At 50.5% G+C, this 11837-nt stretch overlaps 1 protein-coding gene across 1 annotated transcript in view; it reads right to left on the bottom strand.

Moving 5' to 3' along the window:
• XPNPEP2 (X-prolyl aminopeptidase 2) overlaps positions 1-11837 on the bottom strand; it is a 40552-nt gene that overhangs the window by 11601 nt on the left and 17114 nt on the right. Inside the window, exons 13-20 of the mRNA XM_003414749.4 lie at positions 11430-11507; positions 10304-10375; positions 7665-7725; positions 4921-4990; positions 4174-4278; positions 3719-3778; positions 3175-3251; positions 518-607 (exon numbers count right to left, since the gene is read on the bottom strand). Coding sequence (XP_003414797.1) covers positions 518-607; positions 3175-3251; positions 3719-3778; positions 4174-4278; positions 4921-4990; positions 7665-7725; positions 10304-10375; positions 11430-11507 — 613 coding nt within the window. The remainder of the gene's footprint in view (positions 1-517; positions 608-3174; positions 3252-3718; positions 3779-4173; positions 4279-4920; positions 4991-7664; positions 7726-10303; positions 10376-11429; positions 11508-11837) is intronic.

Below are 11837 nucleotides of genomic sequence, written 5' to 3'. Positions count from 1 at the left end.
TGGGTGCCATCCAATCCCCTGATGGGCTATTCCAGCTCCCTACCTTGGCCCAAGTACCCATAGGTTCCCAGCCACCAACAGCCATAGGCATTCTCTGGGGCTTTCCAGAGGCAGTCCCCCACCATGGCTGTTAATGTCATAGTGACTTTCTTTGGGGGTGGGGTGGATTTCAGGCCCAGGAATGAGAGTAAGTAGGGCAGGCATTAGTACCCCCAGTTTACAGAAGAGGGGACTGAGGCCCAGAGAAAGAAAGGGATCGCCTACAGTTCCAGGACTTGTAGTGGTAGAGCCCAGAGCCCCAGGTTCAGATGCCTCAGGAGTCCAGTACCTGGGATTGGGCAGGCTGGTCTGGCTGGAGAGTCCTAGAAGCTCTAGGGTCTCTGGTAATCTGGGAGGAATGCCCTGTATATGCCTACAGGTGCCACAAGTGTGTGCCTTCCTGGGAGATGGGAAGGGATGGAAGGTCTTGAGGTAGGTGGGGAGCGGAGGTGGGAAGGGCCCAGGATGGGGCACTCACCTGCACAGGGGACAACAGGCTGACATCAATGAGGTTCCGGTCATAAGGCACCAAGGACACCACTTCAAAGGTCAGGTAGGTTCCTGGGTACTAAGAACCCACAGGGAAGGTGGGAAAACCGGAAAGTGAGGGAGAAGGAGGAGCTAGGCTGAAGGGAGGGAGGGAGGGAACTGCTCCTTGTCAACCTTGGAGACTCAGGATGGGCTCCAGACTTCCAGAGTCCCCTTGGCCAACCCCCCTGGTCTACCACTTAGCACTCCCCACCTTTGGTGCTTCCCTCCTGATTCCTGAAATTTAGATTTAGGTCTGTATTTCTCAAAGTGTGTGAGTCATCAGCAGCTAGGGAGCATGTTAAATGTGCAGATTCCGGGGCTCGCTCCCCAGCCCTATTGGAATCAGAATCTCTAGGGCAAGGCCTGGGAACCTACATTTAAATCATTTTGAAACAGGTTTTTGTATCTATCTATCTGGGTGGTGCAAACAATTAACTTGCTCAGCTAGTAAGGTTGGAGGTTCAAGTCCACCCAGAAGTGCCTCCGAAGAAAGGCCTGGTGATCTACTTCTGAAAAATCAGCCACTGAAAACCCTACGGAGTGCAGTTCTACTCTGACACACACGGGGTCGCCATAAGTCAGCAGTGACCCAACAGCAACTGTTTTTTTTTTAAATCTATCTACCTATCTATGTTTAAAGAAGAAAAATAGCCCATAATTCCCATCTCCCAGAGAACACTTGCACGTATGTGCTTAGAAAATTCAAACAGTACAGGAAGATACACAATGAAAATGGAAAGTCTCCTCCCTGCCTCGGTTTCCTTCCTGAAAAACATTTTAGGCATACGTAGCATATATATCTACATATTTTAAAACTTTGCACAAAATAGATCACACCATACACATTTTTCTGCACCTTCCCCCCAGCCCTGCTTAAACAGTAAACTTAGGAGGAGCGCTCCACATTGCACAAGCAGATCTCCCCATTGTTTTTAAGGGCTGCATAAGATTCCATCAGTCTTGGGTATTTAGGCTGTTTCGGATGTTTTACTGTTACCATCAATGCTACACCCAACATCATTGTGCAACAGGCATGTTGGTGAACTTTTGAAACTACATCCATTAGGTACCTGTCTTGCAGAGGAATTGTGGAGACAAAAGACGCAGGCATTGTTCATAGGTCTTTTGACAGATATTGTCAAGGTTGTAGGAATCTATACTCCCCCCAAGAATGTATATGACAGCGCCTGTTCCCCCACCCACTCGCCAGCACTGGGCATCCTCAGATAGGTGAGACATGATATTCTCTTCTTGTTTCAATTTGTATCTGTTTATTCCAGAATGGAAGTTAGGATCTTCTCATGTTTATGGACCATTTATGTTGATTTTTCAGGGAATTACCTCTTCATGTCCTTTGCCCATTTTTCTGTTTTGCCTATTTTTGTCCCATGGATTTGCAAAAGCTCATGGTAAAGTCAGGAAGTTGACCCCTTCTCTGTCATAGGTACTACATTTGGCGGGCATCTTTTGATGGTATTGGTATTTTTTTCCACACAGAAGGCTTATGGTATTTTTTCCACAGAGAAGTTTCCTATTTAATTTAGTCAGAGTTCTCACTCTTTCCCTTCATGGCTTCTGAGTCTGGCACAAAAAGACCTTTTTCCACCTTGGGATTATAAGTAAATTCATATAGGTTTTCTTCTAAATATTTTATGGTTTCATTGTTTACCTTTAAATCTTTGATCCATCTACAAGTTTATTTTGGTATAAAAGCGAGGTTATTCTGTTTAACCACCCCCCCTGCCATTAGCCAGTTGTCTCTTCCCACCCGTTTATTGAACAATCCCTCTCTTCTCTACTGTTTTGAAATGTCAGTTTTATTATAAACTACATTTCTATTTAATTTATGGAAACTAGGGGGTCTATTTCTGGACTAACTCTTCTGTTCCATTGTTGTCTCTATTTCATCTCCACTATCACACTGTTTTAGTTATAGTAGCTTCACAGTGTATATTAATATCTGATAGGGCTAGTTTCCCCTTTTACTCTTCTTTTTCAGAATTTTCCTAGCTACCTAGCTATCTTGGTATGTTTATTTTTACAAATAACCTTTAGTATCATTTTGTGAAGTTGCTAACATAGTCAGTTAGCATTGAAATTGAGGCTGCCTTGAATTTATAGATTAATTTAGGGAGAAATGACATCTTCACCATACTGAAGCTTCTTTCCAAAGAGCAGCATTTACTTAAATCTTTTTTATGTCCCTCAGTAGAGATTTTCTCCATGTAAGCCCTCTTAAGTTTATATCTAGGTATTTCATCTTGTTGGTTGCTATTATACTGAATCTTTATTTCTAACAAGTTTCCCTGGTGATTATTATGTGCGCTGAGAACCAATGATCTAGGGCAGGGATACTGATTCACTTGGTCTGGAGTGGGGCTCAAGCATTGGCATTAAAAAAAAAAAAAAAAAAAAAAAAAAACCTCTCCAGATGAGAAACTCTGATTTAGGGAATTCCTACAGAGCTAAGGAAGATTCCCAATAAATTCATGTCTACACATGAAATGACCTTCCCCTTTGACCTTCCCCCACACCCACCCCCATGCAGCCCCGAAGTCACTGCTATGCTGTTCACGTCGCCAGCCCATCTCAGCCACACTTTACCTTGGTCTTTGCTTCTACCACGAGGGCCACATCTTCAATTCGGATCCCAAATTCTCCATCCTGATAGTAACCAGGTTCTGGGAGACACAGAGGTGCTGGTGGCTTTAAGCAGGGGGAGGGCCCGACCCCAGGCTTCCTGTACCAATTAATGAGTGGCTGGAGGGCCTGGCTGCCTGGCTCCCCCTGGCTGTTGACTTGGGCAGACCTGCCACTTGGTAGATGCTCATTGGCTCAGTAGAAGCATCCTGTTGAGTCTCAGATCTCCCACAGGCACACCGCTGATTCATCCTCCCTCCCTCGTGGCCCAGCGGGGAAGACCTAAGAACCCATCTGGGGCCCTAGAGATACTCCCATCTTCCTGTGTGCCATCTTCCTATTACCCCAGCATTTGATTGGAGACTTCAGAGTCTGGATGTATAGGTGGGAACCAGCTCCCAAAGGCAAAAAGAGGGCATGGGCTGAAGGGGCTTGAGGTTAAGGTAGGAGTAGCCATTTGGGGCTGGGAGGAGCTGTGGGAGGGGGTGCAGCAGTCCCAGAGCCATACCGATGGAAGTGAACATGCCCTTGGCCATGGCAATGTTGTTGGACTGGAATCCCACTGGCCCTGGAAAGGGAGATTGAGGTACGGTGTCAGCTGTCCTGTACTTGCCAGCTTGGAAGCCAAGAGGTCCCAGGGAGAAGAGCAGGTAACTGGGGATCCCTGGAAATCACTAGCAGCACTTTTCCATCACATCATTGCCTACCTGGGGCTGGTACAGACCAGATTGCCTGTGGTTCTTATTTCTCTGGGGTCTATGTCAGTCAGCGTTAGGCCTTGGCCTGACATACCTCTCTCTCTGGTGCCCTCCTGGATGCCATTTACCCCGTGGGGCATCACCTTGGGTGGATCACTACTCCTCTGTGGGTCTTAGTTATTTCCGAAACCTGTGAAATGCTCTACCTCCTTCACAGAAGGGTATCACACAGGGGGGACCCAGGGGGTGATGAGGAAACACCTACACTCATGCACACACAGGAAGTTGCCAATGCCATGGCCTGTTCCATGGCCATAATTGAGACCAACGTCCCACAAGGCTCTGCGGGCAAAGGCCTCTGTTACTCGCCCTAGAAGAGAGACGGCACTCAGTCAGTCTGCTAGGTCCCTGGCTGTCCACCTTGCACCCAGAGGGCGGTGCTGTTAGCACTGCCCTTTCCTGCCCTCTGGCCTCAGGGTCACCCCCCCACCGGGGTGGAGCCTGGGGAGAGGGGCCCATGGGAGGCAGGTGAGCATGCAATGACACAGTGAAATTTGTTTGGGGTGGAGAGGGGCTGATGGTTGATGCCTAGACTGGCTCTACTACCTGTGCTCCCCAGCCGGCCCAGCCCCTATTTCTGGAACATTGTACCTTGTACCCATTACCTGGACTGCTGACTCTACTATATTTCCTCCCCATCCATCAAGACTCAGCACTTCGGCACCTACTTCCTCCAGGCATCCTCCTATGACTGCGTCAGCCCACACTGAGTCCCCCCACCTCTGAGCTACCTCATTAGATCAGGAGGCAGGAGACCTGAGTTCAAGGTCTGACTCTCTCGTTAACCCTCTGTGTGACCTTGAGCAAGTCAGTTTCTCTCTCTGGGCCGACTGTCTCATTTACATAATGGGTGAGATGATGATGATACAATCCCTGCCTCCCAGGGTGGTGGTCCACGTCCAGTGACATCAGGGCCTGAGGCTCTGGGCCCAGCCTGCTTTCTAAAACCCACCTGAGGTAGCAGCAGGAAAGATGAGTCTGGACAGATCGATGTTTCCTATCAGCACTCGGGTGTATGCTTCCTGGTGGGGAGAGAAGGAGGTACGTGGAGGACCAGGGAGGAGCAATGTTACCTGCGTGCATGCCTTTGGGTGGGCCCAGATGTGTGTGTGTGTGTGTGTGTGTATGGGCGGGCGCATGCTCACATGTGGTCACCCAGGTTCTGGAAGATGGCCAAAGGCAGCTGAAGGGGACCCTCCCAAAGCTGGGACTTGGTCCATGTGGCACTCTGATGGCCCACAGGAGTTATTACAATACGCTGAGGAGACACATGTAGATGGTAGTGACAGTAGGGGCTCTGGAGTCAGACTATGTGGGCTGGAGTCCTGACTTAGCCACTCACCAACTCCGAGACTTAGGGCAAGTGACTCTAAGCTCTCTATGACTCAGTTTCCTTATCTGAAATGGGATGATAGCAGTACCTAGCTCACACAGTTGTTGGTAGGATTTGGCAGAGCAGTGGATGTAAGGTGCTTCAAACAGAACAGGTGCTCAAAGAGAGGTCAGCACTCTTACTACTGTGATCACCCTTCATTTTTCTTAAAGTCTTTTGTTTGGCTTATTGTTAGGTGCTGTTGAGTCGGTTCCAACTCATAGCGACCCTATAGGACATAGCAGAACTGCCCCATGGGGTTTCCAAGGAGTGGCTGATGGATTTGAACTCCTAACATTTTGGTTAGCAACCTGAGCTCTTAACCACTACACCACCAGGGCTTTGTTTGGTTTAAAACAAAAACCAAACCTGTTGCCGTTGAGTTGATTCTGACTTATAGCGACCCTGCAGGACAGAGTAGAACTGACCCATAGAGTTTCCAAGGAGCGCCTGGTGGATTCGAACTGCTGACCTTTTGGTTAGCAGCCATAGTTCTTAACCACTACTCCACCAGGGTTTCCTTGTTTGGTTTAGGGACTGATAATTTGGCAGGCCAGACCTCCTTTGTTGGGTCTATTGTCTGTGGAAAGGGGGAGGGAGGCAGGCCGACAGCGGCCCCTTCTCCTGGTCACTCCACGTGGCAATGTGGTGAAGGGGACAGAGCACAAGCTTGTCATCTTGGCAGGACAGCCTGGGGCAGTGGGCTCAACCTATTGAGCTGTGAGCTCCTTGAAGCCTGGACAGCATTGTTTTTTCTTTGTTTCCAGAACAATGTCTGACTTGCAATCAATCTCTGCTTGCTGGACACATAAATGCAGCCCCTGCTTCACCACCACCCCCCTCTCCCCGCCAAACAAAACCCATTGTCGCAGAGTGGATTCTGACTCACGGCAACTCCGTGTGTTACACAGTAGAACTGCTCCGTACGGTTTTCTTGGCTATAATCTTTATGGAAGCCGATCGCCAGGCCTTTCTTCCACCCACACTACTGGGTGAGTTTAAACTGCCAACCTTCTGGTTAGTAGTTGAGCACGAAACCGTTTGAACCACCCAAGGACCTGCCTCACCCTCAGAGGCTCCCTATTGCATCCAGATAACGGCCTGGCCTCTGCCCTGGGCTGACCTGCCCTCACTGTTTCCTACAAATCTCCAGCCCCTTTCCACCCCTGAGCCTCTGCTCATACATTTTCTCTACCTGGAATGTTCTTCTTCCTCCTTCCTGCTCAGCTGTCGTTTTCTCTTTTTGCCCCCTCAGCACCTAGCAGAGGACTAGGCACATGGACAGCACTGAACAAAGATGTGTTCATGGATTTATTAAAATGGGAGAAGGATAAGCTGGGCTGAGGCACTGTTAACTCTTGAAACTCATTGCTGTCGAGGCGATTCCAACTCATAGCGACCCTACAGGACAGAGTAGAACTGCTCCATACAGTTTCCAAGGAGCACCTGGTGGATTTGAACTGCTGACCTTTTGGTTAACAGCCAGAGCACTTAACCACTACACCACCACGTTTCCGAGGCACTGTTGGTGACATGAAATGTCTCAGGGAAAGTACAGGGAGTGCTGAGTTTTCTGGCACTAGGACATTGAGCAGGAGTCCCCGGGTGGTGCACATGATTAAGCTCTGAGCTACTGAATGATTGAACCCACTCAGAGGTGCCTCGGAAGTAAGGCCTGACAATCTGCTTCCGAAAGGTCACAGCCTTGGAAACTATGGAACAGTTCTGCTCTGCACACATGGGGTCACATGAGAATTGACTCAAAGGCAACTAACAACAGCAACAGGACCTTGGGCAAATGATTCACCCATCTCTGGGCCCCAGTTGGAAACCCTGGTGGTGCAGTGGTTAAGAACTACAGCTGCTAACCAGAAGGTCAGCAGTTTGAATTCACCAGGCACTCTTTGGAAACCGTATGGGGCAGTTCTACTCTGTCCTAATAGGGTCGCTATGAGTGGACAGCAACAGGTTTAGTTTTGGGTTGGGTTTGGGCCCCAGTTTAGGGCACCCTGGTGGCACAGTGGTTAAAGTGCTTTGCTGCAAACCAAAAGGTTGGTGGTTTGAGCTCACCAGCCGCTCCTCGGAAGAAAGATGTGACAGCCTGCTTCTGTAAAAAGATTTACAGCCTTGGAAACCCTACGGGGCAGTTCTACTCTGTCCTATAGGGTCGCTATGAGTCGGAACCCACTCGATGGCAACAGGTTTGCTTTTGGTTTGGGGCCCCAGCTTTAGCCTCTGTAAAATGAAAGGGCTTTGGGCAGAGTGATTGCTTGGATACTCCTTGGGTGAAGGTGGGTAGGGGACGTCGGGGATCCAATGCCTACCTTTTGGAAAGCAGAGGGGGTGCCCCAGTGGACTGTTCTGGTGATATCTGTGGTTCCGTCCCTGTGAAGAAGGAAAGTCACTATGTCCAGCTCTGACGAACACTTGGGGGTAGGGATCCCAGCCATGTGGTTTCCTGGCAAGGCCGGAATGGGGGTGGCGTAGGAGGCAGAAGGGAAAAGCTAGCTACCATCATCAAAATCTCACCTGCTATCAAGTTAAAAACCACCATGCTGTCTGACAGTTCCGATCCCCTCCATACATATCCCACCCATTTTAGCTGTTTTGTAAACCCAGGTGTCCTTGAGTCAAGCTGGTTCTAAAAGCAAGTCTTCTCACAGGCTCCCTGGGAGGCAGAAGGGACTGTCCCCTTTTTGCAGGTAGGGAAACTGAGGTCCAGAGAGATTACATGATCCTAACACTCTCACTCATTCAGATAGCTATTTACTACTTATAGACACTTTTGCAGCCCACCCCCCCCCCAGAAGGGTAGCAGAACAGGCCTTATTATTCCCATTTCACAGATGAGGCAATTGAGGTCAGGAGACCAGTTCCCTCTTTGAGCATTAGTGAAGCCAGGCCTGGCTTCCACGCAGTTTTCTCCACTGTGAACATGGATCTGACCCAGTGATTGATTTGCTCAGAGTCACAGTGAGTCAAAGCCAAAAGGTCTGACTCCCAACCACTGTGGCTGCAGCTCTTCACCAGGAGAACCCCTGTGGCCACCTGAGGGGGTAGGAGAAATGGCCCCAGGGCCTGTGGCTCCTCACCGGGAGCAGGTCACAGGGCACGGCGCCTTCTTCAGAAGGAGAGAAGAGGAAGCGAGGTGACCATTTCCCCGGCCTCACCCTGTTCTGAACACGCCCCAGATCCAGCAACGCCCCCACAAGTTTACTTCCCCTTTGTGCATCGGCCTTCTCAGTCACACAGCACCGAAGTGATGCCGAGCGAAGGTTGCTAAATGGAGCGCCGCCATGCTGGCTCCTGGGCAGCGCCAAGCAAACAGCCTTTGTCGTTTAGCACATTCGCCATTTCCATAGGGCTTAGGGTTGCTGTGGAGTCAACTCCGACTCACAGCAACCTCATGTGTGTCAGAGTAGAACTGTGCTCCACTGGGTTTTCAATGGCTGATTTTTGGGAAGTAGGTCACCAGGCCTTTCTTCCGAGGCATCTCTGGGTGGACTTGAACCTCCAACCTTTTAGTTAGCAGCCAAGAATGTTAACCGTTTGCACCACTCAGGGACTCCTTCCATAGGGTAGAGGCTGGGAAATTGTCCACTACTACTGCTTGCTACTCCATCAGTTCAGCAAGCCCCTTCCTTCCTCCCACCCCAAGCTTCTCATGGTCCACTTGCTTCTTAGACGATAAGAGAAAATCTTTCAGGTCAGCTCAGCTCCAGTGTGAATGATTGACCACACATTTGTAAGGAACAGGGTTAGCTTGTTCTGCAAGGTGGTCATGTTCAAGTATTCAGGCTGTGCATGGTATGAAGGCAACACCCAGGGGCGGGTTAACCAGTAAGCACGGTATGCCCTGGATATGCACGGGTTTAATTGTATTTACTTGCTAATCTGTGGTGAGCAATTTCACACGGTTTCACCACACAGTCGATGTGGTGGGGGGACATGTGAAACTGTGCACTGTGGATTGGTGGGAAGGCACAATTGGGCCTGGGCGTACCTCGCTTATTGGGCAATCCGGCCCTGGTAACACATCTAAAGGGGTGTCGTTCACTTCATGGTTATATACTCATATGAAGGAGTGTACTTAGGTGGACACACAGATTGTGGAGTCCTGGTGCAGGGGAGAGCACCCTTCTCCATAACCCCACCCATGGGTATGCACACACTCAGAGGAGTACCCACATATATCTACTCACAGACACACACCCATGCTAATAGGTGTGCCTTGTCCGAACCATGCCCTGGGCGCCCCCTGAGGTTGCTTCTCTCACTGGCCTGATGCTCTTACAGGCCTGATCCTGCTCCCCCAACCTGACGTAGTCGCCTCACTTGCAGGGTGGGAGGGGGTGGAGGAGGGTGCATGGTGCTGGTGGTGCATGGGCCGTGTTCAGGGCGTGCATGAGTGGATGAGAAGATGGGTGCCCGTGTAGCCCGGTTGTTCAGACTGAGTAATAATATGCAAACTTAGAAAACCATTTTCCTTCTCATGAAGGTACAGCATGGGCAGCCCTGCTGTTATGGTCTCTGCGTGTTTCCCGCTATGCAGGGACTCAAACCAGTTGCCATTGGTTTCGACTCACAGTGACCCCACGTGTGTCAGAGTAGAACTGTGCTCCATAGGGTTTTCAGTGGCTGATTTTTCAAAAGTAGATCACCAGGCCTTTCTTCCGAGGCACCTCTGGGTGGACTCAAACTACCAACCTTTTGGTTAGCACCTGAGCACTTAACCATTTGCATCACCCAGAGACTCTGATGCAGGGATCCACCAGTGTGGAAATGGGAGGGCTGCTCAGCGTTCATTCAATACAGGCCTCACCTTTCTCAGGTGAGCAACCTGTGGCTCAGGATGGGAAAGACTGGGCAGGCTCTTGGCCTTTCTTGGCCCAGCCAGGTGGGGTTGGCACCCAGGGTGTCTGAGCTGAGGCAGCTAGGCAGGGAGGGGGTGGGGAGAACATACCAGTATTGTCCCCCAGAATCCAGCAGGTACATTTCATCCGAGGACAGCTTGCGATGCACCTCCTTGGTTGGGCTGGAGAGGGGAGACAAGGCTGAGAAAGGAGCAGCCTGACCCTGCCCTGGGTGGGGAGGGGGTACTGAGTGACAGGAGAGGAGCCCCCCACCCCTGGGGTTGGGCTTCCAGGCTAACTCCTTTGGGGAAGTCAGTATCTCCCAGAGGGCTCTGGGAGGGTACTCCGCTTCTGCTGCCAATGTCCTCAGCTCATGCCCATTTATCCTGCTAGTAGGCTCCGGCCTGGCCATCTTTTACGTAATGAGGGACAAGCCTACAGAGCCAAAGGGACATTCACAAGACCTGCAGTAGAACAATGACAGAGTGGGGCCTGGACACAGGTCCCAGAGGCTCAGGCTAGTGTTCTTTCTAGAACTTCCTGCTAACTGCCTCTGAGAGCAGAAAGGCCCTGAGAAGCCAGGCCACAGGAAGGGAGGGTCCCTTGAGGGTGGGGCCGAGGAGCAAGAGTTGGTAGGGCGGAGGAGCACCTACCCTCCCACTCTACCAGGCAGAAAGGGCTGGGGCAGAGCAGTAAAAGGCTTGGGAGAGAATTCTGGGACATGCCAGGTCATCCCTTGGAGGAGTATCTGACCTCTCCCTGCTGTGCCCATATCAGGCTGAGGCATCTGGTCAGCTTGCCCCCCAAAATTTCATCAGGCCTGCAGGTGTTAGTTTTCTATGAGGCCAAAGAGCTGGCTAGCCTACATCGTGGGCCCATTATGGTTGGTTCGGGCTGAATAAATAGGCCTTTCTCTACAGTTGCTCACGAGCTTTAAGAATTAGCTAACATAAATAACTAATAGGATGCTGAGGAAAAACATCCAAGTATATCCCTGCCTCCCTTCCAGATTCCTTAGCCCTGAGTACTCACAGAGTCCCAGGTTGTTAGGGGGAGAGATCTCTCAAACCTTTTAATTCCAAAGAGACTTCCAACCCCGAACTGAGCTCCACCCATCCCCCAGCCCCCACAGTGCTGAAGGCCTGAAATCAGAAATGGTCCCAGAGCATTCCCTTCCCTGACCTTCCCATCAGGAGCCCCCTACAGGACCCTAGAAAATTCTTTCTCCTGAGGTACCTGTAGTGGGCCAGGGCAGCATTCAGGCCACTAGCAGAGATGGTTTCAAAACTGGGTCCTGAGGAGAACTCTTCTTCTCTGGAAGTCACAAGGCAGGAATAAGGAGTAATCAAGGGGTGGGCCCACTCACTGACAGCCTGGATTGACACAGTGGCTGCAACAATGGGCTCAAGCCTAATAACAATTGCGAGGATGGTGCAGGACTGGGCATTGTTTCATTCTGTTGTACACAGGGTGGCTGTGAGTTGGAACCGACTCGACGGCACCTAACAACAACAATGAGTGGGCCCGGGGCTAGGCTGGGCCCAGCATATCCAACCAGAACAAAATGAAAGCACAGCTGCCGCAGTCTGGGGCTGACTCCATTTAACTCCCCCAGCCCCACCTCCTGGTTCCATCTCCCCCAGC

This window comes from Loxodonta africana, chromosome X (genome assembly GCF_030014295.1).
Source record: "Loxodonta africana isolate mLoxAfr1 chromosome X, mLoxAfr1.hap2, whole genome shotgun sequence".
In the NCBI taxonomy this organism is placed as follows: Eukaryota; Metazoa; Chordata; class Mammalia; order Proboscidea; family Elephantidae; genus Loxodonta; species Loxodonta africana.
The sequence above is the reverse complement of the archived record's forward strand: the minus strand, read 5'-3'. Positions and strand labels throughout refer to the sequence as shown.